The following is a 26226-nucleotide window of genomic DNA, read 5'->3' as shown; positions in this document are numbered from 1 at the left end:
AGGCAGGGCTCATTGATCAAAGGAACTACGGGGCTGATCAAGGTCTCTTGAAGCCAGTAAGAACTTTCACCCTTGCAACTTCTCAACTCAAGTGCCATCAGCTGACTTCAAAGGTTCACAGAAAAACAGGTGGTGGGTGGCTTTTTTTTTGTGACCCGCACAAGGAAACCTGTTAAAGTTTAAATATTTCACACCCCGTCTCATTGCCTTCCTTATGTTTTAAATGATTTGCAAATACTGTATATCAGTACCCACCAGTGTTATCAAAGGTATATTTATTTGACTTAGATAAGGCCGTGTCTGGGCTAGCAACTGCCTTTTCTGTATAAATAGAAGACAGCTCTAACTGTATGTTCGGAATTAGACATACTAAATCAAATTAGTGAATCATGATTTTTATCCCATCAATCACAGCAAAGACATCAAAGTTCTTTTTAAGCAAGGAAAAATGAAATATCACTGAAACTTTTTAACAACATGTATTTTGGTGAGAAAGTGTATCTTAAAATACAGGTACCCCTACTTTAAACTACCTAGTGCAGGAAAACAGGACAGACAACGCTACGAGTCTCCATGTGTCCAGGAGGAGCTTTTTATTCACTGTATGATCCAACATTTAGTGTTTTTCTGAACTAGAAACTAACATTTGCATTTGTTTAATATCTTCCACCTGAGAATATGAAAGAACTTTATAACTTGACGATACTGAGACCAGCTGAACAGAAGCCAAAATGGAATTAGAGTGAAATTTCTGCAAACTCTGACAGGTCCAAAAGGAAGGCAGTAAGAAAATCAGGCTGGTTTTCTTTTTCTTGCATACAACTCATAGATCTCATAGATTCCTTCTGCACTGATCCCAGGCCCAAGACACCTTGTGATTTGCTATGTAGCACTCACTTGGTGCGTGCAGCGTGTTCCCAGTACCCCCAGAGGACACACTGGCTTGTAAACCAAGTGACGTGAAACACAATGGAGCCTACCAATTATTAGGTTGAGATCTGATTGCTAACCAACATTTGTAGAACAATTTACAGGTCAGACTTCATAATCAAAATGGCAATTTTATTTATATTTTCAACATGAAATACAATTAAGTACAGTCTTGGGCTGACAGACATGCTTCTGTGTTAGATTAGGTAATTATATCTTGAATAGATTTGATGCCTTAATTAACATACTTTGATTTTAAATAGATACAAGTCCTATTTTAAACTCTGTTTTAAACTTAATCCAGTACTCTGATGCTCTTTATACGGGGCTCATTGAGAGCATTATTTATAAAGCACTGAGTGCAGGCTCTTCATAACTAGGGAGTGATAATATACAGCAGAAGACAACAACTACTCAGTTTTGATTGAGTGATGAGTTACATAAGCATTCCTTCAAAATTCAAAAGCAAGCTTCCGTGGAGTCATGAACTGCTTCACTACTTCATCTGTGACCTGCTTCCGTCTCTCTTGATGAGCTGCTATCAAGGGCTGCAATGTTTCTATAAGCACCTTCTTCAGCTCCCCTGTGAGCAGTTCCCCACTTGTGTATGCCTGTCAAGAAAGTGTTACTTGCTAAATATGGTGCTAAACAGAACAAGACCTGGTGATAAATATTTCTTAAAAAGCTTGGCCAGGGCAAATGAAGATTTGGATGTCTTAAAAATGAGCGTGTGCCTTAGAAGATCATGTGGTATCACTGAAAACACACCTATAAGAATTTCTTATTGACTTTTAAGAGACTGAGGCAGCTGGGTAATTTCACGTATGACTAGTTATATATAATAAACAAAAACTGGATTGGGAAGTGATGTAATTATTTGCAAGAAACTGCATATTTTTCTCCTCAGCCCCTCATTTCAAACGAACAGTTTGCTTTTTGCAATAAGAAGCTCAGGTTTTTGTACCGTTCTCTCATCTAGTTTGGGTAAAGTATGAGATATGATTGGAGTAAGCTTTTTACAGCACACCCTCAATCTCTGTTTAATGCTAGCTGTCATATAAAGAGTTGGTAATCCATGCAGTTGCTCTGCTCCTGAAAACATTTTCACTAAGCAGCTGAGTTTAGCATGGTTGAGGCAACTATGATTTGAAAGGGCAATAAACATGATACTGTTACTTCCCCTTCTCACCAGGCCATTTGTAAAAGCAATTCAAGGAAAATACTTCAACAAGAACAAACTGTTTTAATTTCAGTTCTTATTTTTAATTTTTTAAAGATGTTGTTGCTTTGAGGAAGCAGTTCTGAAAGCTTTGGTACCATAACTGAAACAGCTCCGCTAATGCTGCTGTAAGCAGTAACTTCATGCTTTCTAATCTGATTCTGAGGCAGCAGCGCAGTAATGGTGATGGGTGTACAAGCTGCACTTGATGATCTTAGAGGTCTTTTCCAATCTTAATGATTCTGTGATAAGCTGCTGGCTGCAGTCTAGTCTTTGTGCTGTTAGTAGCAAGAAGTGCATACACAGTATTTCAATGGCTGGAGCATTATAGAAAAATGCTAAGTATGTCAAATATACTCCAGATTTCCATAAGGAAGCAATTTGCAAGAGTTTGCAAAAGGATTACTAATAACTATCCAACCTTGTCCTTGTGTGGGAAGGAATAGAAGGTTAGAAAAGAATCTGTAGCTATTGCCTTTCTTGCAGCTGCTCCTGCAGGAGAAAGCTGATAAACCAGTATGACGTGGGTACTATTAACTAAATATACTGCCTTCCAAAGAAGATATATTGCTACTAAAATTGAAGGTCTTGCTACAACCCCCAATGGACAGAGGTCTGCCAGACGTGTATAAATGTAACTTATACAAAACATTTTTGTCCTTTCTTGTGATAATGAGGAAAAGAGAATCAGCAAGCTTTTGAAGCTGTATCTAGGTACTCTGCACACAAAGAACAGGTGGAGTTTATCATACAGTTAAAAACAGCCTAAGGAGACATCATTAAAAAGCTGGGGACTTACCAGCTCCGTACTGTAAAGATCCTTCTGAAAATACTTAGAAAATAAAAATGTTTATTTCAAAAAAAAAAGTAAAGAAAAAAAAGACCGTATGACCTGTGAAGTTAGTTAAAGGTTTGTCCTCGAGGAAAGGAATGAAGGATACTATCTTCAGCTTGGCTACTTACTTGTTTCAGTTGTTCAAGTTTGTCATCATCTTCGAGGAAGAAAGTCAGGTACATAAAAGACACATCAACGTCACAGTTACCTCCGTACTTCCTGTGCTCTTCAATAGTGTCTCTGCCTCCTGAGAAGGCATGCTTGTTAATCTGAAACAACACAATGATTTTCCAGTTCCTACTAAACTTTGCATTACTGCGTTGTAAAGAGATTTCTATCACAGTCCTCTAGCTTGTCTATTAAAGGAGAAGCTGAAGGGTGATATGAAAAAAGGCAGAGCAACAAGATTTAAGCAAGAAAGCAAAAGGAAGTCATTAGATGTCAGCTTCTAATGACTGTGGAGTGCACACATATTCCACAGCTTGCATAGCTAGACTAAAAATGAAACAAATTCTAGCTATTTTTTGTACTATCAGCTTAGTTGGCAAGGCAAAAGATTACATTCGACAGTTCAGCTAAATTTGCGTAACTATCAATTCCTAAAGACGCTTTGCAATTAGTTGTATAGGAAAAGGATGCAGATACATTCAAAGAAGACCTAAAAATGTTGCCACTGTAAACATGAGGATCACCACTTCCATTTGTTGTAAAGATCTGTGTGCTTAAGGTTTGAAGAGCTTACCTTTGTCTTGATTTGTTTGGGTGTATCATTGAGGAAGACAGAGGAGTTGACATCACTAGCACTCATTTTTGTTTGTGCTCCTTGCAGGGCTGGGAAGAAGACTGAGTGCAGTAAGGCAGGTTTAGGATAGCCAATCCTAGGTGCTACGTCTCGTGTCATTCTAAAATAAGGATCCTAGAACAATCATCAATAAAAACTCAGAATAAAGGTAAAACGTGGTTTTAGGGCTGGTTAGTGCTGGCCAGTTCATGCCTTAATGGGTGGCCTCAAGTAAAGAAAGACCCTGAAGTTCCATAGCTGATATGGTTCATCCAGAAGATGAATTATCATCTATTTTTTCATTTCTGTAGTTATACTGTACACTCTGAATCTCTTGGTTAACAAGGATTTGGAGATGGATACATCTGACTATATCAGTGATCAAGCTGGTGGTGCTGTGCTATTGCTGTGCTGTGACTTGAACCAAATGCAAAAATATTACTCCGTAACATTGAGGTTGATGAATGTAATTAAATAATCCTCCAGTGGCTGTCCCTGTGACTAAAAGAGCTAAAGATTCAGATGGCGCAGAATCTGTTTCCTAGAAACAATGCTTAATTACAGTAGAGATGCTACCACTATCATTTGTAACTGATGTTCCTCAGCTGCTCTGCGCAGTCACTTGTAGCTGAGGTTCTGCAGCCTTTCTCACAAATTATTCCATTGCCTCTTTACCATTTCTGATGGAAGATTTTCCCTCAGGGTACAACATAAATCTCCTGCAATGCAAGTCATGGCTCACCCTCTCTTGCCCTAGTTACCATGGAGATGGCTAGAAGCTTCTTTCTACCCCCATGTCACTAAACTTCTGCATAATTATCATACTGTCTTTGCTTTCATTGATAACAGCTGACTTTGAAATGGGTTGAGACAGATTCAAGACTGGAAAGAATAAGTAACACATGAATGCATGATTTTGAAGCTAAGCCTTCATTTTTGTCAGGACACAGCAGAATGCCCTTTGATCTCTTCCAGCTCCCACCTGAAAATGATGCTTGCAGGAACGTTTCACACACATTTTGATATGCCACCATGATGCTTGAACAGTAAATTACACAAACAAATCGAGGAAAAACAAGTTAAGAAATATGATTTTCTTACTTGATCAATAGCACATGGGATAAGACACTGAATGTTCTCCTTGCCATTGAAAATCTGTGGAAATGATGAACTGAAGGATGGAGCAGCCTGAATAGCAGGAAAGCTGATCTTCCCTACAAAACAAAAAGTTTGGATAGAGAAGTTTGCAAAGACATTTTCACCCGCTGCCCCTTGTCCTGTTGCTGCATGCAACTGCAAAGAGCGTAACCACATCATTTGAGTTCCCACACTTCAGATATTTGTTAACAGTGATGAAATCCTCTCTCAGTCTTCTTTAGTGAGACAGAAACCTGATGATGATGGCAGTGAAGCAAATGGAAGAAAGAACTACTTAGCAGTATGATAATGAGGCTTTTGAACATTCTTTTTCTTATGAATATATATATGTGTGTGCATTAAGTTTTTTTTCTGAAGAGAAAAGCCTCTATATAGTTTTGCAGTAGAAGTTTCTTTTTTCTGAAAAGTCTCTATATAGTTTTGCAGTAGAAGTTTCTAGAAAGTATATAATTGACTATAACTAAATAGTTAGAAAAATCAGGAATGGTTCACTATCCTGGTCATTTCAACTTTTCTGTTTTATACTTTGTTGTTAGTAATGCTACAACCTAGAAATGTTGTTGTGTTTTCTATACTGAAGAAATTACAATAACATCCTTCTAGAATCAGCTTGGAAACACGGATCTTGCTGTTCCCCTTTGTTTCCTGAGCGGTCCCTGAATAGCTACTTAAATAGTGCCGTAGAAAGTGAAAGCAAGGTTCATTTCCAGTAAACTTATTTGTTTCCTACCAATGCAATCACTGTCGGTAAAGCCAAAGATTCCTTTCACTTGGTTAAATGTAACATGCTTCTGAACTTTGATGATGTTCTTGTAGAATCCTGTACTTGACCTGTGAGAAAGGAAGTGGAAAAATAACACGGGAAGCCAGGAGTAGGATAGAAGTTTTCATTCTAAAAGCTGAGAATGTTACAAAGCCTGCAGGATTCAATCTCTGAAAGCATCAGTTTGGTCTTTTTGTGGTTCACTGAGATGATAATTAGAGGATTATTAGAGGACACTAAAAACAATTTTTTTCTTGCCTGGAAAATTTTACTGTTTTTTTCCAACAAATATTTAATGAAAACAACATTTTTTATTTTTATTTTTTTTTAATGAGTTCTAATTATCTGAAAGTAGAAATATTTCCATTTGGAAACTGTGCCTTATGGAGTCTGCAGTTTAATTATCTTTATGCCTTTCTGTCAACTCAGACAACCTGAATGGATCACATTTCCTTTGTTGCTTGGTATCCCAGTGGTTCACTAAAGCAATAGTAGCTCAAAGCTACGTTCCCTGTCTTCCATTATCACCACATACATCAGCAGCTTTTCCAAATGAAATACAGCTCAGCATCTTCTCTGTTTTCTTACTACTATTGGAAAACTGAAGCAATAGGATTGGCACGTCTAACTTGCCCTTACTCAGTAGTCACAAGGTATATCTGTGTTAACCTAACTTTAAGGAAGGAAAGTCAGAGGAGTAGAAAAAGCTGTCTTATAGGACCCACAGTCTAGGGGCTACAGTTCTTCTCTAAAACAAGCATCCTCTCACCCAGGTATTTTCAGAAGCTTATTATCCCTTATGGAAGAACAAAGCCCAAAACGTCAGTTCTGAACTTTGCCAAATATTTTCTTCCTTTTGAGAAGGCAGCTCCAGTAGAAGTTTCTTTCTCTTAGATCATATTTAAACTTCACTCAGTTGAAATGCTGCGTTTTCATACAGTATTCAACTAATTGTTTGTGAAATGCTTTTAGTTAATGCGGTTAAACTATAAAAGCATCTCAAAGGCTTTGGTGCCATCCTAAATCAGCCTGGAGCTTTCTCGGTGGTTTTAGTATTTTTACCTTTAATATATTTCTTGTAATTTAAATTCAAGCATTCTGTACACAAGAATTTGTTCATATATTATACAAGAGAATGACATGAGTATGCATGTAAGATGCTGAATAGCATAAAAATCAACAGTTCTACTTTAAGTATTGTAAAACTCTTATTGAAGCTCTTAAGCCTACACATGCTTACTAAATAACCGCTGCTGACTATTCAAGTTGGAGAGAAAATGCAAATACATTTCTGATTTCAGTGCTTTAAGTGTATTTCAACTTACCCCAAGTAGTCTAAATCAGAAAAGATAAAGGTTTTATTGACATCAAAACCACATGCAATAATATCTCTTGCATTTTCTTTAGCATATTCATATGCCTTCTCAGTTGTCATATCCTTCCAAAGGTATTTCTCATCATCAGTTAACTGTATAACTAAAGGAACATCAAATGCTTCTTGCAGCCACCTAATAAAAGCAGGGAGATTTTATTTTAGAATAAGTAGAAATAAAGACATTTTTGCTAGACAGCTATAAGTATTCTTATACATTTTAAACAAAATGATATGCAAAGGATTGCACCATATGCAGTCACTTAAGTTGATGTGAGCAAACATAAACAACTTATATAGATTATAATGACAACTTATCTGGAAAAAAGAGTTACTGTTTCCTGTACATATGTTATGATTTGCAATGGGAGTAGAATTTAGAGATTTTTTTGGCTCAGAGTCCAGTATCTTTGTGTCCTGCTTCTACTGCAGGCACCACCTAATATGACTAATGTTGAGTTTCATTACAAACTTGGCTTAAGAGAAGAAAAAGTTTTAGGAACTGCTATGGAGGCGCAAGGAAGGCTTCATAGTGACAGAAGGACTAGGTTATTTTAATGATCATATTGCTTAAGTTCATCAATATTTATCTCAGACAAACAACTAATTGTAATGTATCATTTTGGTAGTTCCATGAACAGCAGTCAACATTTCCTTAGGAAAAAAAATGTTTTTGAATAACACTAATGGTAGAAATAGCTTACTTTGTGAATAAAAATGGAATAAGATGCCCAACGTGCATTGCCTGAGAGGATGGTCCTCTGCCAGTATAAAGGTAAAAGGGCTTCTTATTTTCATAAGCATGAAGGATTTGGTCCATGTCTCTGAAAAACAAAAAACAGAAATAGAAAAACATGACTGAACTTATTAGAAAAGTGCTAGAGCTGCTTTAGGCTGAAAGTCTATGCATGTTAACAAATAAATTATAAAGGACTTGCAGGCTGGTGTTTAATATTACTCCCTGAGCCTTTTTTATGTGATAGCACAGATGCACAGATCCACTGGCCATGCAGACCCTTGCTCAAATAAGCAGAGTTTTGCAGCATATGAGCCCTGGTATTCTTTGCTAGGCCAATTTCTCCATCCAGCCATTAACATTCTGGGTCAAAATGGAACATGTACAAAGCAAAGATTTCCTGCACATTTCTCTTTCTATCTGGGGTTAGCGAAGGCATAAGAAAAAATTGATGCATGTACCCAAAAAGAACAAAGTGTTTCAAATGTTGACAGAGTAGACCAGTTGTTGCTAATTGCAGTTGCTTTACTTGGTGTAAATCAACACGGTCTTTTGCTGGTCACAGGTTTCTCCCAGTAATGCTTAGAGAAAGTCTTAACAAATTGGACATTTTTGAATGTTAATGAGTAAATCTCACCTGTGAGAAAAAAAGATTCCTCTCCGTAGAAATCGGTGAGGTTTTTGCCCAGTAGCTCTTTCTATTCGATTGATCAGATCTGTATCGATTTTAGTGCTGCCAAACCGAACTAACATAATAATGTTAAAAAAAAAAACAAAACAAAACATAAAACATTAGCATGGCTAAAAGAGATCTTTCATTAATCTGTACGGCCTAAATCAGAAACAACATCTTAACATCTCAGGTAAAATGCAAAATCGCTACCTCTTCTGTATTCTCCTCCAGAGTCCCAACAGTATTCCCTGACATTAACTCTATGCTAGTAGGCCCAGTCTAATCATTACATCCCCATTTTGCTCCACCCATGATTGATTATAGCAGCGGGTTTTTTTATGGCAGAACCACTGTCCTTCAGAGAAACATTAAGTAGATCAAAGGGGTTGCTCTGTGTATCAGAGGATATAATGGCTGCACGCAACTTAATGTCCCTTTCTGGATGTTTAAATGTTCAGCTCTCCAGTCGTGCTTTCCACTTCCAATCCCAAATGCTCTTCTCCAAACTTTATATTCCCCATTTGTATCAATAAGATTATGGACACTGCTCCCCTCAAGAGGCTTGTAAAGGTAATGCATAGTTCTCTTCATTGCAGTCAAGTATGACTCATTGCTATGTGGCTTAGGAAATCAACTGAATAAAATAAAACATTTTCAGATGAAGTAATTTCACTTAAGAAAGGTTTTATCAGACTGAAATAGCAGCATTTGTTTTTGTTTTTGTTTTTTTTCCCCATTGCAGATGAAACCGGGGAAAGCTTTACTGAAGTCTGCTTGTTCCTCACATCAGCAACATACAACTGCTTAAGAATTTTCACTGAGGTTCTAAATATATTTTGAAGATTGGCAACTATTTCACCTAAAGGAGGGCAAAATTAGTGAATGAAAAAGTTTTCTCGCCTATTTCAATGTTACGGACTCAAGCTTTAAAAATAAACTATAAAACAAATAAGGAAATGAACTAAAGCCACACTTTTAAAATTACAGAGCTTTGCAAGTTTTTGTAACATTTCTAAAATATTTTCCATTACTGTATGTGAACTGTTAGTCACAGGGTGAGCACCTGGTGAAGGAGATTGGCCAGCCCTGGGTGCACAGGTGCAAGCAATTCACCTGTGAGACTTGAAGGAGGAGACCCTGGGTCCACTCCTCCTCAACCTCATTTAAGGGCTGGCAACCCAAGGGGAAGTATCTCTACTTGGAGATGGTCTTGTTTGGAAATTTTCTAGCAGGTCCTTATCCTTGGAAGAAGGTAAGCTATTCTTTTTTTCAGTACTGGAATAGTAACCAATACCTTCCTTAGCTGATCTGAAAACTAGTCAGTGGCAGTTATATCCTTTGCCTTATATAATACAATTACCATTTATGTTTTTTATGCACAAGCTGTATCTTTTCTGCCTCAGCCAGCACTTGGCTGTTTGACAGCGTGTCTTGTATTGTTATCCTTAGAGACTCCTGCATTAGCTTTGGATCATCCCTGACCTCCCTAATGCAAAAGCTAAGACAGATAGAGAAGAATTCTATGACTTGGCTAGAATGCTCTATGCTCTTGCTGTTCAGTATCACAAACACTGATGATCAACATACCCATTCACAATATCTGCATTAACATAACTTCTAATAATAGTTCTTAGGCTAAAAACAAACTGAACATAATTTATTTCTAGCTGAAATGTATTTAAGTCCTCAATGGGAAATCCTTGCCTTGGACATTCTCAATTCCTATAGTAAATTCTTTAGATGTGAATGCTAACATCAGCCATAAATTAAATGTTACTTAATTCTGCTGATCAGGATTTGTGTTCTTTTGCTATTTTTTGTGATCCTTTCAATGGTTTCACATAAATCCCTTAGCAATAGCAAAGAGTTGTACCTATGAGCTTGTCATAATCCACGCCTTTAGCATTTGATGTCTGCACATTCCAGGGGTCCACAAGATCTTCATCCTCTTCGTTAGTTGTTCCATTGTTTATTAATGTATGATCTTTTGGAGGTAAGCCTGCCTGATAATCTTGTCCTGTTGTTGTTTTATATGACAGCTTTAAGGACAACAGCATTCTCACTGCTGCATCTATTTCATCCTGAGTGAAGAAAAAACAGCTGTTTGAGTTGACATAATTGAGGAAGACAATCGTATGAACGTCTCAGTCCTCTAAAAATCTATACCCATATTTTGACTTAGAGCTCCTGAATAATGCACTTCAAGCCTTTATTTATGTTTGTAGCATCTCTGATGAAGGTAAAATTAAGGCAAATAGAAAGTGACCGCTTTCTAACCAGAAGAATTCAACTTGTTATCATTGGCAAGGTATTTAAAGTGTCTGTCCCAATATTCCATTTGTGCATGAGAAGGGAAAAAAAACACTTGTCTGTTTTTCTAGTTTTAACAAGACTAACATTTTAAGCAGACAGAGAAATACGCAGATACAACAGTTACCTAATTTACTTTACAATGTTCTTTTAGTGGCTTGACTTAAAATAACTCATTTGTTAACGATTAGTTTACAAACTTGAAGACAAACAAGAAGATGAAGGTCTTCATAAATTCCATTGTTATGACTTTTTAATACAAAGCTAATGTATTATGTAAGCAATAAATACGTTAAGGTTTTATACAGCACTTAGTATTCAAGGCTTACTCCCATGCACAATCCACAAGAGAGAACATATTAAAACAGGACTCTGTCAACATAGTGATAACTGCACAGGGAACTGGAAATTAATGGCAAAATACTGAATCTTTTCAGGAAGATTAATCAGGGACAGCTCAAGAAGATATATTTGCTAATCTGTACAATAACATATGGAGAAAGATAACGATTATTATTTTAAACAGACAACCTAATACCAGGGCAAAAGGAAAATGGTTTTCAATTGAAGTTTATATCAAGTATCTTGGATCACAACTGATGGAAGCAGACTTCTAAGCCTACAGCACTCTGTTCTTACTTCAGGAATAACAGCTTTGCTCTTATTAATAACAATTTTGTTTGAGGTATGACCACAAAGTGGACATAAGAATTTGAAACAAAGAATTTTTTCTTAATGCAATATAAATCTCAGAACAATCATATTCTTCAGTGCTCTTAAAGACCTGAAAAATGACCGGTTCCGCACATGGAATGGAAAATACCTTTGGTGCTTTTCCTGCTTTCAGTGCTCTGACTTTCTCTCCTTGTTCAGTTACTTTCTCAAACAGCTGAAGTGGACTCAAGGATTTCAAATCACAGTTCGGGCTATCAGCCATTTTGCTGGACTGTAAATGAACTTTTTATTCACAATTCAAATCCAACGACTTCCAGTTTTTCAGCTTGGTTATTGAAAACAGCAGCAGCAAAACCAGAAGAACTGTAGAATAAAAAACCAATGTTTTATTCTTCCAAGTTTACCTTGAGGACTAAGGAAATAGAATAAGAAGAGAGAATTCCACTGATCACATATCTAATGCTATTGATAACAGATGGATAAAGACCTCAACATAGTGAGCTTCGAAGAGCAAACAAGCTTAGAACATTTAATTCAGTTTCATGCAGAAAAGGACTGACATTGAGCAGCAAATAAATGCACAGATCATTCCAATGTTGTTTCTCTAAGTATCTCGTCTTACTCTAGAATGCCTTTGCAAAATGGTGACAAGTTAGTTAAATATATTTAGGATTCAGAGCATCTCTGATCAGTTGGAAGAGATTTATGACTGCTTAATGTATTTGTACTATTTGGTACCTTGTCAAATTTTTGTCTCACAAAAGCTGAATTTTCAAGAGATTTTTCTTACTGTTAAATGGAATTTTGTCTTAATGTTTACAATGCAGTATTTCAGCTCATAGAAAAATATGAGAGAAAGGTCTGCTCTCCTCCAGAGCTTAAAGAAACATACAGGTAATCATTGAGAAGTGCTGCTTTCTGTGGAAGAATCAATCCATAGGTAAGCAATAATCTGAAGTGGAATGAGCTATTTGTTTTGCAGCAGTGCATAAGACAAACAACACTGGGAGATAGCTGAAGTCTAAGAATAACAATCCAGCAGTCTTCCTTATGTCCAACATATCTTAATTAAAATTTAATTAATTTAAATCTACAGCAACCAAGAGTCTGGAAAACTACAGCTGCGTGGTTTACAGTATAACAACACAGAAAGTTCAGTAATGCTGTTAAACTGTTAAGCAAGTTCTTGTTTTCAAACGCATATAAATTGGGAAGGCTATTTTCACTCCAAATCAGAAGCACTTTAATCTCTCTTTGATCTCTGCAGTTATAATCTGAATTATGTTACAAGCAGGTTTGTACTTAATTTTAGTGAATACATGTCTACCTCTTAGTAACTTACAACAGTGGAAACTCCTGTAATACGGACTACACTGAATTAACTCTACTTCACAATACGTGTCTTCAATAATTCTGGCACAGAAATTTTTGCTCCTCTGGTCATTTCTTCCTCTGAATTGTTGTTTTTATTTTCCTCCAAAATTATTAGATAAACTGTCTTTAAGTGCTCCAGTCTGAAAACAGATTTCTATTGCTGTCTAGGAAATTTGGCACAGCTATTATCAGCCTGCCATCAGTAGAAAAAATAACTTCAACTGCAGAGGCAGAACTCTTTATTTTAAGAAACTGTTCGTGCTTAGCAGCTTTCTGCAAAGAATGATGAGGTCTGTAAACACACATAAGTGCAGAGGCTTTTTTTTGTTGTTGTTGGTAAAAATCAAAGCATCATCTTCTTTAAATACTTGAAATTGTAAATAGAAAAGCATTAAGTGGATACGGTAAGAGAGTTTTAAAGCCATTCTGATTTTTGTCATGTTCATATTCAAGAAGATCGGTGTTAGAAGAAGGTAAGGAAGACACCCGGTATGTGAACAACAGCTGCACCTGCAATGTCATCTTGATAAAACCTAAGGCTGATAAAATGATGTAGTGCAGATCTTAATGACAAAAATGCACTGAGGGAAAAGTAAATTTTCTATGGAAAGTATAATTGCAAATTGGCCGGGGTGGCAAAGTGCTGCATCACAGTTGGATGCAGTTGCTGATGCAATCACCCAAGCTGTTGCATGTCCTTTTTCCTTGAGGAAAGTGATGTTATCTTAAGTCATAAACTGTTTCCTATTTTACCTAGATCATAACCAGCTGGGATGGTGGCAAATGTAGTGCTGGAAAAGGTAAGCTAAATTCATTAACTCATACTGAGTTGAAAACAAGTGTGTTGGGGAAAATGACCCACTCCAGGTGTTTACTGCCATGCCATATTTTAGTCCATGAAGAAAGAGCTCTGTGCCAAGTACATGTCTTTCAAAGGATTATGGGTATTCAAGTTGGTTGAAAGTACAGAAACAAGTTCAGGAAGTCTTCTACTAAAGGAGGAAAAGCCCTTTTAAATACATTTATCTGTCTTACCCATTAATGATTTCATAGGAAACGGTTGTAGGAGATGCACTTTTGGGACTGTCACCTCTGATCAGCTTTGAACTGAGCAGACTGTTGGCTTTTTTGTTGTTTGCTTGTTTTCAGAAGAGTAACACTTGTTCAGATTAAAAAAAAACCCTCTAGAATTCTAGACAGTCTCACAAGTATATTATTGAATCCCGTGACAATATCATAGAATGGCTTGGGTTGGAAAGGACCTCAAGGATCATCAAGCTCCAACCCTCCTGCTGCAGGCAGGGCCACCAACCTCCATATCTAATACTAGACCAGGCTGCCCAGGGCCCCACCCTTGAACACCTCTGGGGATGGGGCATCCACAACCTCTCAGGGCAGCCTGTTCCAGCACCTCACCACTCTCCTGGTAAGCTGACTCACTGCTTAGCATGCAGCATGAATAGACTGAGGTTTACATGGTATGTATTTAAATGGAATAAATTATAAAAGCTGCTAACAATAAAGCCTCGTGTATTTATCTCCTTTTCCCAGAATTAAAAAATATAATAGTTGAAGTGTCAAGCACAATTTGAAAGTATTCCTTCTATGAAATAATCAGCCTAATCACAACCTTGGTATATTTATATCCCATATTTGAACTGCCACAGAAACAAACAAACAAAAAAACCAACCTTCACCTGCCTGGAAAACTTCTGTTTTTAATTTAGCAAGTCCTCCATATCTACCATTAACTAAACATATCTTTCATTAAGGCTCTGTTTGCCAGACAGCTGTAATATTCCCAGATTTCAAATGAACACTCTGAAAAGACTGAGTAATATATGCATTACTTTCTACTTTAGTCTATTAATACTGACAGCATACTTACATTACAGAGTGAACTAAAATAAAAGTAACTATTAATGTATTATGTGTGAGCCTTAGTTTCTTAATTTAGATCCCTTCAAGTCTGATTATGTGCAGCCTGACAGTGTCATTTTAAAGAGGAGTATAATAGATATTAAGTTCTTAACTGACATAGGCCTACAATTTACTTACATTCTTTTCTTTGAATAGTAGCGTTCTCCTTTTCATGAGCACGAACTATTTAACTGGAAAAGAAAGTATACGGGGTCAATTCACATTAGAAAACACTTAATGAAAGTTGGAATAAAATCCTTCTGTAGGAAATCTGCCATGTTCAGATTTTGTAAAATAGGAAACGAGGCTCATTCTTTGGTGTAGAACAAATCGTTTCACCTTAATTCTTTAATGTACCTGCTGATGGATTGCCTCCTCTTAGAAAGGCTGAAATATCATGGCAGAGACTGAGCACATAAACTAGAGAGTTATAAAACAGAAAGACTCCTTGATAAAATGGGTATGGGCTGAGTACAAACATGAAGGTGCATTTTTACTATGAAGCAGGAAAAGCCATCTTGTCAATAAAAGATGAGGAACGTTTGGATTAAAAGATGGAAAAGAAACTGAATGCTACTGAAATCTTATCTTAGTTACATCAGTGTTGTCCTTCTTTGCTAGCAAAACTCAAGCCAGGAATTCAGTGATGTGGGACATGGGTCTTAACGAGCTTTTGAAACATAGAAATGTTAATTCTGACCTTTAAATCAAAGAAACAGCTGGATATTCTACACTCCTGCAAAATGCGTGTCACCAAATGTATTAGATAAGGAAAGCTGTCAGGCTCAAAGACATTTCAATGTTCCATCCCATTCCAGGCCCCCACCCATCTCCCAGCCACCAGGACTGACCCATATGGAGCTTCCCAGGAAAGGGCCGCTCCGAGGAGACCCCGCAGGTCGCCCAGAGGAGGCGGATCCCGGAGCGGTTCCCCCTTGGCCGTGATCTCTCGGCTCCCAGCTCCACGCGGCCCCACCGCTCAGCGCTCCGCTGTCACAGCCATTGCATCACCGCGCACGGAGCGCTGCTGCCTGTTCCGGCTGGGCAACACGCGCTATGCGGAATCCTCGTTCCGCACCTCCAGTTCCCCCCTAACAATCAGCGCTCGCCCCGCACCCCCACGAAGCATCCACATCGAAAGTGGTCCTCGGGTACACCCAGCTAGCCACAGTCCGAGCTCCGCTCTCCCACTGCGCCATGCAGGCAGGAGTTGGGATGGGGGATGGCGTGTGACGGTGCTGGTTTCCACCCGGCACTATTTTAAAGTGGTGCTGTCGCAGCGGTGCGACTTCCGGCGTCTCTCAGGTAGTGGCGGGTGCGGGGCGGCTGTGGGATGGGGCGGCTGGGCCTGAGGGGGGCCGGGGAGAGCGGCCAGGCGGCCATGACCTGCGCCCCTCTCACTGTGCCGCCCTCCGTGCTGCATCGCGGCTGTCAGAGCCGTGTGGGGACGGCTGCTCACCTGCCAGCTCCGTGTGCGTGCGGAGCTGGGGCTCGTTGTCGAGCTGAAGGCTCTGCCGAACGTTTCTCTTGGAGCAACGTAGGGAACTTGTGGCTGGTTGTTTTGTTTCGTCTTTAGGAACAGGAGCTGAGTGGGAAGACTTAGAATGGCACAGATACCTTGCTTTTACGAGAGTGCTGAGGCTTATGGGTGTTATTCGGGGTGGGGAGGTGGCCCTCTTGTCGGAGGGCTGCAGCACCTCTCCTGTGAAGGAAGGTTGAGGGATTTGGGCTTCTTCAGTACGAAGAAGAGAAGGTCCTGGGGAGATCTCACCGCGGCTTTCAAAGGATCTCTTAAACAGGAGGGAAATCAACTTCTTATGCTGGTTGATAGTGACAGGGCAAAGGAAAATGGTTTTAAACTAGAAGAGTGGAAATTTAGGTTAGATGTTAGGGAGAAATTTTTCACTGAGAGGACAGTGATGTCGTGGTGCTGCTGCACAGAGAGCTGGGGGTGCCCATCCCTGGAGGCGCCCAAAGCCAGGCTGGATGGGGCCCTGTGCAGCCTGGGCTGGTGGGGGCAGCCAGCCCACAGCAGGGAGCCAGAACTGGATGGGCTTTAAGCTATCTTACAACTCAAACCATTCTGTGATTCTGAATACAAGGAATTGTCCTGTAGTCACCTCAGAGCCTCAACTTAATGGTGTTTGTTGTTGTTTGTTTGTTTGTTTTCTTGTGTTTGTTGGTTTTATGTGTTTAAATAAAGTGAAAGCCTAATGCCTAAAGCCACTCTGCTTGTATATCTTCTTTTATAGCTTTCAGACAGAGGTCATCTTCTTGCAGTGTTTGCTCTTTAAAAGCCAGGAATCCCAGTGGGAGTCTGTTTGCAACTTTGCAATACAAACAGTAACTGCTTACTTTTAAGTGTTGCAAAATACTTTTGTCCTTTACTGTAACTATTTATTTAATGGAAGGTTTAAAGTGGAGCTGATTCACTGTTTTCAAATGAGTTCTTTTGCAACTTTTTGTTTTTCTTCAAGCTCTTGACGTTGTTGAACTGAAATCCTGTTTTAGCAAATGAAGTTTTATTACTCAAAATAGAGTTTTCCCTTGCAGTTGTTTGTTGGGATCTATAGCTATCATAAACTTCAGATAAAGACGGAACATCCTCTAGAGGGAGATCTCGGTGCTTTTATGAGCTAAAATGTTGGTCATGTTGTTTCAGTTGAGCACCTTGATAATTTGAGAAGAATCAGATACTTACATATACATGCTTTAGTAGGAACAAGTTTTGTGGATTTTGCTTGTAAGCGTTACAGAATGCAAAGCATAGCCTGCAGTTATTTCGTTAGGTTGATGAAAACATGCTTGCTTTAATTTGAAAAGCTCAGTGAGTAATCTTTACAAGTTCTGGTGTACTACTCCTGCAGCGGTGTTTGTAGGACACTCATTTGTGGCATCAGCTCTGAAAATGCTTATGTAGATGCTGTCATTCAGACAGCATTCTCGCTTTAATCAAGAAGCTGTTGAGGATAGCTTCTTGTCTGACCTAAAGCAAGGTGTTGTAGGTTAAATTGCTGTAGCATGATAAGCACTAACTAAAGGCTCTGTGGAACTTACTGTAGATGTAAGTAGAAAACTTCCTTTCATTGTAGGACTACTGCATAAGTAAAAAATACATTTATGTAGGTCCTTCTAAAAGTAGTGCTTCCTATTTATTTCCATGGAACACAGCAATAGGTATAAAGGGCACAATAACACTGCATATTGGAGCAAATTCTCAGCTACAAAACAGCCTTTTCCAACATAGTCACCACCATTAGCTACACAGTTTTGCCAGCCATGAACAAGAGCCTGCATGCTGCACAGTAAAAATCTGCACCAGTGGAGGTCACCCACTGTCACTGTCTCCACAGCTGAAATGCATCACCCACCACCTCAATGTGCTCACATCCACTGTTTGGTCTCTACAAACATTCAGCAAGCAGCAGTGAATATCAGTGGGTGCCATCATTCATCCACATGAAATAATTCAGTGATGCACCTTTGCTTCATACATGCTTTCATATCAAATGCCATCGTGTCACACTGTCCATCTGCTGCCGTCTATTGTACAGCAACAAAACGTAATGGGATATTGGTTGGAAGGTTTAGCCTCTACTACCAGCATCTACCACTGATGTTATGGGCCAATATAACAAGGCATTACTTTCAGAGCAGCCTGCATATTGTTTTTGATGCCAATTGAGTTCCTTCACACATAACAACACGGATAATTTGAAATAAATAGATATTGTTAGTCTCGCTGCTAAGTAATTGTATTCATATTCCTATAAATGAATATCTTAAAATGCTGCATAGTTACATTAGCCTTTTGTTTGTGTCTGAGGGGGAGGGAATGCTATTGCAAGCAAGGGGAAAGTGATTTGCAGTACTTGTGTTGGAAGTTTTTCTTTCCATACTCATTTTCATAGTTTTGTCTTGTACAAATGTATCTCTGCACTGCATAAAAAATGTATGCAAAGTACTTGGAGGCACATTATGTTGCATAATGGAATGTACATATGTGCTATAATAGAAAAATACATTCCAGGAATGAACAGAAATGAAACAGAAAAGGATTTTAAGAACTTAAGCTATTGAAACTGTAGGTTCCGTCGTGGATTGTGCTCTGAATGGTCAATTCTTTATTGTAGATCATCATTTGGAGGATTCCATCACGAGACTTCTGGAGTCTGCTGTATCCAACCATAATGAGTTCCTCACTGGTTGCTTATGATGATTCAGAGCCTGAGGCAGAAACTGAAAAAGCTGACGATCTCAGTACTAGCAGACAAGTAAGCCTTCCGAGTTCTGCAAATCCTGTTCAGCACTTTGCACCTGGTATTTTGAGTACAAAATCTACATATGAAACGCAGCTCACTGAGAACACTGATAATTTTGGCATGAATGTTGTTTGTGAAGATTGCCCTGAGCATTATGCACCGAATAATAACAGTCATTTGACATCTTATTGTAGGAGAGCGTACTCTAGTCCTACTGCATTATGTGTGCCCTATAAAAACTATGAACAGACATCGAGCTCTTCAAGAAACTCTGGAAATGGTGCTTCCCAGAAGAGAACACATAAAGATAGTCCAACTGTCCCAAAAGGAATTAGGCCGTATATCCCTAAAAGGTTACGCCAAGAAAATTCCAGTGCCTGTGAAAAAAAGGAGTCTGATCAAAGCACCAGTTGTGATATGAAGCCAGATGGATCAGGAGAGCAGACAGTGAGAAAGATATCTGAATTAATTAAGCCATATTTAGGATCCAGATATAAATTAACCGAAGTTCCAAGAAGCTTAATATTTCATATGTCTGAACACAACGGCCCTGTTAATGCAGTCCAGTGGTGTACTGTACGAGAACAAAGTCATATGCTTCTCTCAGCTTCTATGGATAAAACAATAAAGGTAATGTAAAGCAAGATGCTTTTTGGACTTATCAGTGTGCTTAAAAATACTGTATTAAATAATGGTTTTCTGGGAATAACATGTTTGCTTGTGTGTTTGGCAGTTATAACATGCTCATATTCAGAGGAAATGCTTTTCAATACTAGGCATGAGTGACTGCTGCTGCAGGTGCTTTCCTGGGTCTTATACATCTGTGTCCTATATCGTGGTCTAAGGAGCCTTTTCACTCAAAACTTCTTTCGTTTTTAAATACTCAGTAGTTAATGTATTTTCCTTCTAACTGTAATGACTTTGATTTCAATTCTTAGTTCACTTAGCCAGTACAGTAAGTCTGACTCCTCCTTTCATAATCATAGAATATCCTGAGTTTGAATGATCCTGTAAGGAGTTCTACTTTTGGCTCCATAAAAGGACCACCCAAAGTCCAGACATTCTGTCTGAGGGCATTGTCCAAATGCTTCTTGAACTATGGCAGCTCAGGTCACGACCATGGCCCCAGCAGAGCCTGTTCTGTGCTTCACCACCCTCTGATGAATAACCTTTTCCTAACACCCAACCTGACCTTCCCCACTCACAGCTCTGTGCTGCTCCCTAATTATTTTTTTCCTCAAATTCAGGGGCTTTAAATTAACTTCAGTAAGTAAAGAGAGAAAACAGCTTTTGTATCAGTGTATTTCTAAAATGAGAGGAATTAACTGTAATTTGTGATTGGATTTCTGATTTCATGTTAGAATGCATTTCCTTCCACTCCTCTCCCCAGAATTCTCTCTACATTTGAGTTTTCTTTGCTTTTTCACTGTTTTATTTGCGGTAGATAATTAAGCGTCATTTAGGTTGACTTTTATTATACATATATATTTTTGGGATTGTCTGTTTTCTTTCTCCTTCCCCTGACTTTGCCGTGGGAGTTTGTGAAGTAGGTGCTGATCTCACGTCTTTGAAGCAGCATTCTTCATTCTCAGACACAGTTTTAGTTTATTTTCTCCTCAGATTCTACTAAAGCATTGGTTTTCACATAAAACAAACAAAAAACAGGTCCTTTAACATGAATAAAGCTCTCAATTGCTTCACTTCTATTTTCTTGTTTCCACTTTTTCCACCATAACCTGTTAAACTATCAAAGTTTGGATACTTTGAGCACTTTTGTACAACTTTTTCAATAGGGGCAAAATAGGAAAAATAATGGTATTTTTTCTTCTAAGAAGTCTTGCTTAAAGTACTCAATAAGTTAAATCTTGTTTGCTGCCTGATAAACAGCCTTAAAAGGAAAATACTAAGATATACAAAAAGCACTGATAGTTTTTGGTTAGTTTTGGATAGTTTTTTTTGTAAGCAGCAATGTATATTTGTGTCGTACAAAATTGTGCCTGCCTTTGACTTAAGTATGGCTCATTTTGGGAACTGGGTCTGTTTAGCCTTGAGAAAAGAAGGCTGAGAGGGCACTTGATCCAGGTTTATAAATACCTGAAGTGTGGGAGCCATAGTGGCGAGGCTGGTCTGTTTTCAGTAGTGCGTGGGGACAGGACTAGGGGAAATGGGCTGAAACTTCAGCATAGGAAGTTCCGCACGAATGTGCGCAAGAACTTCTTTACGGTGAGGGTGACGGAGCACTGGAACAGGCTGCCCAGGGAGGTGGTGGAGTCTCCTTCTCTGGAGATATTCAAGACCCACCTGGACGCCTACCTGTGCAACGTGGTGTAGGGAGCCTGCTTTGGCAGGGGGGGTTGGACTCGATGATCTCTAGAGGTCCCTTCCAACCCCTACAGTTCTGTGATTCTGTGTTTCTGTGATTCATTTTGACTTTGTCTTAAAACTGACCTACCACTTATTTAATGTTTGTTTACTGCCCCAAAGCCTCGTTTCAGTGATGAGTGAACATAATTGTGGATGTACCATAACTTGGTAAAGCAATCTTAAAAAAAAGTTGTTATTGCTACGTAAAAGTATTAAAAAATATGAATAACAGCCTGTCAGTTTTCTTCTATGTAGGTAGAAGGGTGGTGCTACTAACCTTGGTTGGAAGCAGTATTTAACAGTAAAGCTGGTTGTTAAAGGAATGGATTTTCTGTAGGTGCCCCGAACCATGGGAATTTGGTGTATGCGGAGTGTGATAATATTGGCAACACTTCAGACTGTAGGAGTGTAGTACATTACTTAAGTGACAGTGTAAGCTATTATGAAGCCTATTAAAATGTATTTCAGTATTTTGAAAGGTAGTCTGTAGAGGAACGTCTGGAAACGATTTTTATTGCTTTTTTTTGTTTCTTAATGAAATCAAAGACTGACGGTATGAGTAGTAGTGTCTTTACCTTTCAAGCCAGTAGAGGGCACAGTTAGATTAAGCATTGTCTTGATGTTATGAAGCTAATTTCTTTAACTTTCTGGGGTCATGAGCCCACAAATCTCTAATGACTACAACAGCAATAATTTATCTTCTGGGAATTTTTTGGCTCTCTACCACTGTCTGGAGTTGTCTATTTACTGGTGTAAGCATAATACAAACAATTGAAAGCAGATGTAGATGTCCCATTTTTTTTCTTTCCCTTTCCCAATCTTGTACTTTCCATTACCCTTTCCTTTGCTGTTTTCTTCCAAAAACACCTGCTTAGAATTTATAGTTTAAATCCAGGCAACAGAAGCTTGTTCCTCTTCTTATTTTTTTAATGGGAATATTCATGGTAACAGACATTCAGGATGTCTGCAGTATTTACTTTGAGCATCTGATTTGGACTCAAAACACAGTAAGAAGCCTAAAATCCAGAGCCACGTTCAATTAATCATGAATAATTGCAAATGAAGATTTTTATGCAAATTTCAGTTCCTCAGTGAATGCAGCAAAGTATGTATTGTTTGAAGATACCACACCAGTATGAGTGGAGATTTCTCAGAGCTGAGAGTTCTGTCTTGCAGATCAAACTGCTGTTCGTGGTTTAGGTTTGATTTAAATCAGAAGATCTGCAGCCATTTGCATTTTTTGTTTTTATTTAGCCAAACTGTTCTGCATCTCTTTTGTTCTTCTGTGTTTAAATATTCCCCTCTTAAATGTTTCATCACAAATTAAGAAATTCCCTTTTTGGGAAAGGATTTTATTATTATTATTATTTTATTTTTTTGCCATAGAGAAAAAAGAAATGCTTGAAATTAGTTCCTGTAAATTAGAAATCTCAGTCTCTTTATTCCTACCTAAACTATTATAAATAAATCATCATTTTATGTTTTATATTCCATACCACACAAGAATATATCTGAAATTCACCTGAAATTGGGTAAGTCGTTTTATTGTGTTCTCCCACTTTAACCAGTGTGCTCTTTACCATCTTCTCTATGAAGCAGTCTGTATAAATTCTTTAGTATTTACAGAATACTAAGGAATACTTAAGGAATGCACATTTTCAAAGGCTTCTATATTCTTTCATTAGAAGTATTTTTAATTAAGGATTTGTGTATATGTGTGTGTTTGTCTATGGATGTATTTTAAAGCAAACAAAACAGTTATCAACTGGTGCTGCTGGAAAAAATCAACTATCAGCTCTGGTGTGTAATACTCCTGAGTAACACTTCTACCAGCAGATGGGGCTCAGCAGCATCTTAGAAAGGGATGGTAACTAAATTATTCTTTTAATGAATCATATATTAGTATTAAATTAATATTTCCCTCCATTTTGTGTGTTGAAAGACATTAAATCTAAAGTTTATGGCTGTGTTGCAAACCATGTAAGAAAGCTTCATGGGAACTTGAAAGTAAGACAGAAGTTTTTGTGGGAAGCTTTGTGTATTGTAGATTAATTACCCAAAGTTCTTCTAACTTGGAAGACTTTGTAGCAGATTGAAGGAGATTTTGTTTTGTTTCGTTTTCTAGAGCTTAAATTTAGACATTGATAATAGTCCTTTACCTTCAATTTTCTTTGAATATTGAGCTTCCTTTGTGTTGAGGTGCTTGTAACATAGGTGGCAAGCAAAAGAGGTAGTAAACATGATTCAAAGTAGTGCTATTTGGAGCTCTTAATGTGACTGTGTTCTTCTCTAATGCATTCTAACTGTATTTTCAGTGGCTTACATTTCTAGTTTAAGTACCTACTTAAGGTTTCTGAATGGGCTTGTCTCACTCTTAGTTTAAACTAATTCCAGTCTGTTTTCATGGGATAACACTTTTTCCCCTATGCCTTCTGTTTCGGTAGCTGCTGTAGCTGAATTTTAGTATGCTCCTGCCACTTTTGGTTTTGTGCATTTAGACATAGAAATAGTGATTGTGATTTTAATATTGGCTAATAAGTTGCTTGTAGATTTTGAGATTGAACATAGCTGACAGAGGTGCCTAATTTTTATAGTGTGACCGAACATTCTGGAAACTACACATTGTTTCTGCCTTAGAAGTCCAAATATGGAATTCTGGATCCTGTGCTATCATTGAATATCTGTCTGTAGTAACAGAGTAGATAAAAAGTTGTATCTTGAAAGACATATTTACCAATGTACTGTTTTCATCTTGGTATATCTTTTATTTGGAAAACCAAATAATTGCAATAGAGCTCCAGAGATGTAAACGTTTTCAGTAGTTTCTGGTGCTGGTCTTTGTTTATTTAATAATTGTTCATAAAAATAATATTGTGGATGGCTTTTTTTTTTTTTTTTTTAATATATTTAATAAGATATCATCTTTATACGATTATGTTTGTATGAACTTTTAATTGTGTGTCTCATTTTCTGTTTGAAATGCTGGCATAGCAGCAGGTACTCATTGCAAAGTATTTCTTCATTTTCAGTACGTTGCATAAAATAACAGGATCAAGGGAAGAAATACTTTGACTCTTTAGCATACAAAACCTGTGCTAGTAGAAGTTTAATGGGATGACTTGTAACGCATTGGAAGTTTTTCTTATGCTTTTTGTTCTCCACTTGCCTGGTTGTACTCCAGCTTAGCTGAGTGACAGCTGAACCTATGGAAGGAAAGGAAGTTTTTAAGATTGAAAAGGTTGACACTGCTAAACCAGAGATGTTACATGCTTCTGGTTGAGATTGAGGCTCTGTCTAGACCAACAGTCAGTCTCTAGTGGATTACCTAAGTAGATGCCAAGTGAAAATGGACGTGACAAAGATTTATGGTGCTGTTATGTCCTCCTCTGGTCTGTGCTTGTTTGAAAGTCTGGGGATTTGTGATCTCCAAAGCAGTTCATCTTTGTAACAGATTCAATAGATCCCTGCTGATACTTCTCTGGTCTTATGAGACTATTTTGTCTCCAGGTGTTAGCTCCGGGGTGTTGTATTACTTATTCTGGTCAAATCTAATATATGGGTTTTGCTTCCCAAAGTCTGTCAAATAGTACAAGAAATGCTTTTATTTTTCTTCCTAGATTTTTCACAACCTTTTATTTATTTGTTATTGTGTTTTCCACAAGAGAAAAATGGCATAGTAGGATGTCTGAGGAATTTGTTATTCTTAGTTCTGCTGCATTGGACTGAAAGCAAGGGAAAACAATAGCTTCTTTTCACCTGTAACATTGATGGTAACAATAGAGACTTCCTAGACATTACTGCTACTCTATGTCAGAATAACAAGTTCTAGCATTTGTTTTCAAGCATTCTGATAGCAATTTATTTGAAGAAGCCATTATAGATAGAGTTATTATGTCTATTTGTATGGGACTGAATTTAGGCTGCCAGCTTGCCTCCTTTAAGCTCACAGGTAGCCGTCTCCACTGAGCTAGACTCGAACTATTCACTGAGCAGTATGAGATACGGCGCTGCTAAGTAGCCCCAATGTTTTGTTTCTTAGATTCTGTTTTCAAAGCTCTGCCAATATTGCTTTAACTGTTGCTGATGTGGAGGATCTTTCAAGGTGACTTATTCAATGTTAGGGCACTTCTAATGCTCTGTTGTAAAAATAGCAAGTTCTTCCCATTGTCTTGAAAGTGGTAAAAAGCCTCATTTTGGTCACTGTGCTGCTTAATGGGGCATATGGAAAATAGCATTATCATTCTCTTGTTGAAGATGCTATTGTTGATGAACCAGCTAAACAGGCTATTCAGAAATGTTGAAGCTGTCTTCCTTTAATGGTGCCTCATACCCTCAACCATATATAAATGTGGTTTGTTTGTTTGTTTGTTTTTTCCCCAGGGATTTTGATCTGTCTGATGATTAGGATGGATGCGTGCTTGTTTGATGTATGTAAAGATCTAGAGTGATACTTTCTGAGTGCTTCATGTGCTTCTCTTTATATTGTATTTCTTTATAACAGAATTATTTCATTCTATTGTTGCCCATAATTTTGATAGTAAAAGGAACATTGTGCGGGAAGGAGTGCATTTGACCATCAACTAAAGCTCCTGACTGTGTTTCTATCAAGATTGTAATACAGGTCAGGAGGTAATAGCCAACTCTTACACAACCGTTCTGCAAAAGCCATTAACACAAGTTGACTAAGAACAATTTGTGAAGGTGGTGGATTTTGGCCTCTTCATCACAAAAATTTTGGTTAGGGTTTGTTCTACATTATGGTGTGTTAATACCTAGATACGTTCAGAGATCGTTGTTACAGAGAGATTTATTTTTTAATTATTTTTTCCTGCTTCCAGCAATGTTGTTGTCAAG

At 38.0% G+C, this 26226-nt stretch overlaps 2 protein-coding genes across 3 annotated transcripts in view; one reads left to right on the top strand and one right to left on the bottom strand.

Annotated features, from left to right (window-relative positions):
- Nucleotides 1-1045: 1045 nt before the first annotated feature.
- On the bottom strand, nucleotides 1046-15787 carry WARS1 (tryptophanyl-tRNA synthetase 1). The gene is made up of 12 exons (XM_072338401.1): nucleotides 15598-15787; nucleotides 14885-14937; nucleotides 11601-11815; nucleotides 10341-10548; nucleotides 8432-8540; nucleotides 7763-7882; nucleotides 7012-7194; nucleotides 5654-5754; nucleotides 4867-4979; nucleotides 3727-3900; nucleotides 3113-3253; nucleotides 1046-1541 (listed from the first exon to the last, which is right to left on the bottom strand). The coding sequence occupies exons 3-12, from the start codon at nucleotides 11712-11714 to the stop codon at nucleotides 1383-1385; spliced, it is 1422 nt and encodes a 473-aa protein (XP_072194502.1). The 5' UTR covers nucleotides 11715-11815; nucleotides 14885-14937; nucleotides 15598-15787; the 3' UTR covers nucleotides 1046-1382.
- Nucleotides 15788-16010: 223 nt separating this feature from the next.
- The window catches only part of WDR25 (WD repeat domain 25), a 57086-nt gene continuing 46870 nt past the window's right edge, over nucleotides 16011-26226 (top strand). The window contains exons 1-3 of one of the 2 annotated variants that reach the window (XM_072338261.1): nucleotides 16011-16051; nucleotides 18880-19020; nucleotides 19203-19638. In XM_072338261.1, the coding sequence (XP_072194362.1) occupies nucleotides 18959-19020; nucleotides 19203-19638 (498 nt within the window). In that variant the 5' untranslated portion in view covers nucleotides 16011-16051; nucleotides 18880-18958. Of the gene's footprint in view, nucleotides 16052-18879; nucleotides 19639-26226 lie in introns of both variants that reach the window. The other variant, XM_072338259.1, reaches the window with a different exon arrangement.

This window comes from Excalfactoria chinensis, chromosome 5 (assembly GCF_039878825.1).
Source record: "Excalfactoria chinensis isolate bCotChi1 chromosome 5, bCotChi1.hap2, whole genome shotgun sequence".
In the NCBI taxonomy this organism is placed as follows: Eukaryota; Metazoa; Chordata; class Aves; order Galliformes; family Phasianidae; genus Excalfactoria; species Excalfactoria chinensis.
The sequence above is the reverse complement of the archived record's forward strand: the minus strand, read 5'-3'. Positions and strand labels throughout refer to the sequence as shown.

What these genes read in the sequence shown, in the direction of transcription:
- WARS1 (XM_072338401.1), bottom strand. Translation starts at nt 11,714, where the DNA reads ATGGCTGATAGCCCGAACTGTGATTTGAAATCCTTGAGTCCACTTCAG. An exon ending in AAGCAGGAAAAGCACCAAAG is followed by an intron (nt 10,549 to 11,600) that starts GTATTTTCCATT and finishes TTCTTCACTCAG; the next exon opens with GATGAAATAGATGCAGCAGT. An exon ending in TCCCATGTGCTATTGATCAA is followed by an intron (nt 3,901 to 4,866) that starts GTAAGAAAATCA and finishes TGATTGTTCTAG; the next exon opens with GATCCTTATTTTAGAATGAC.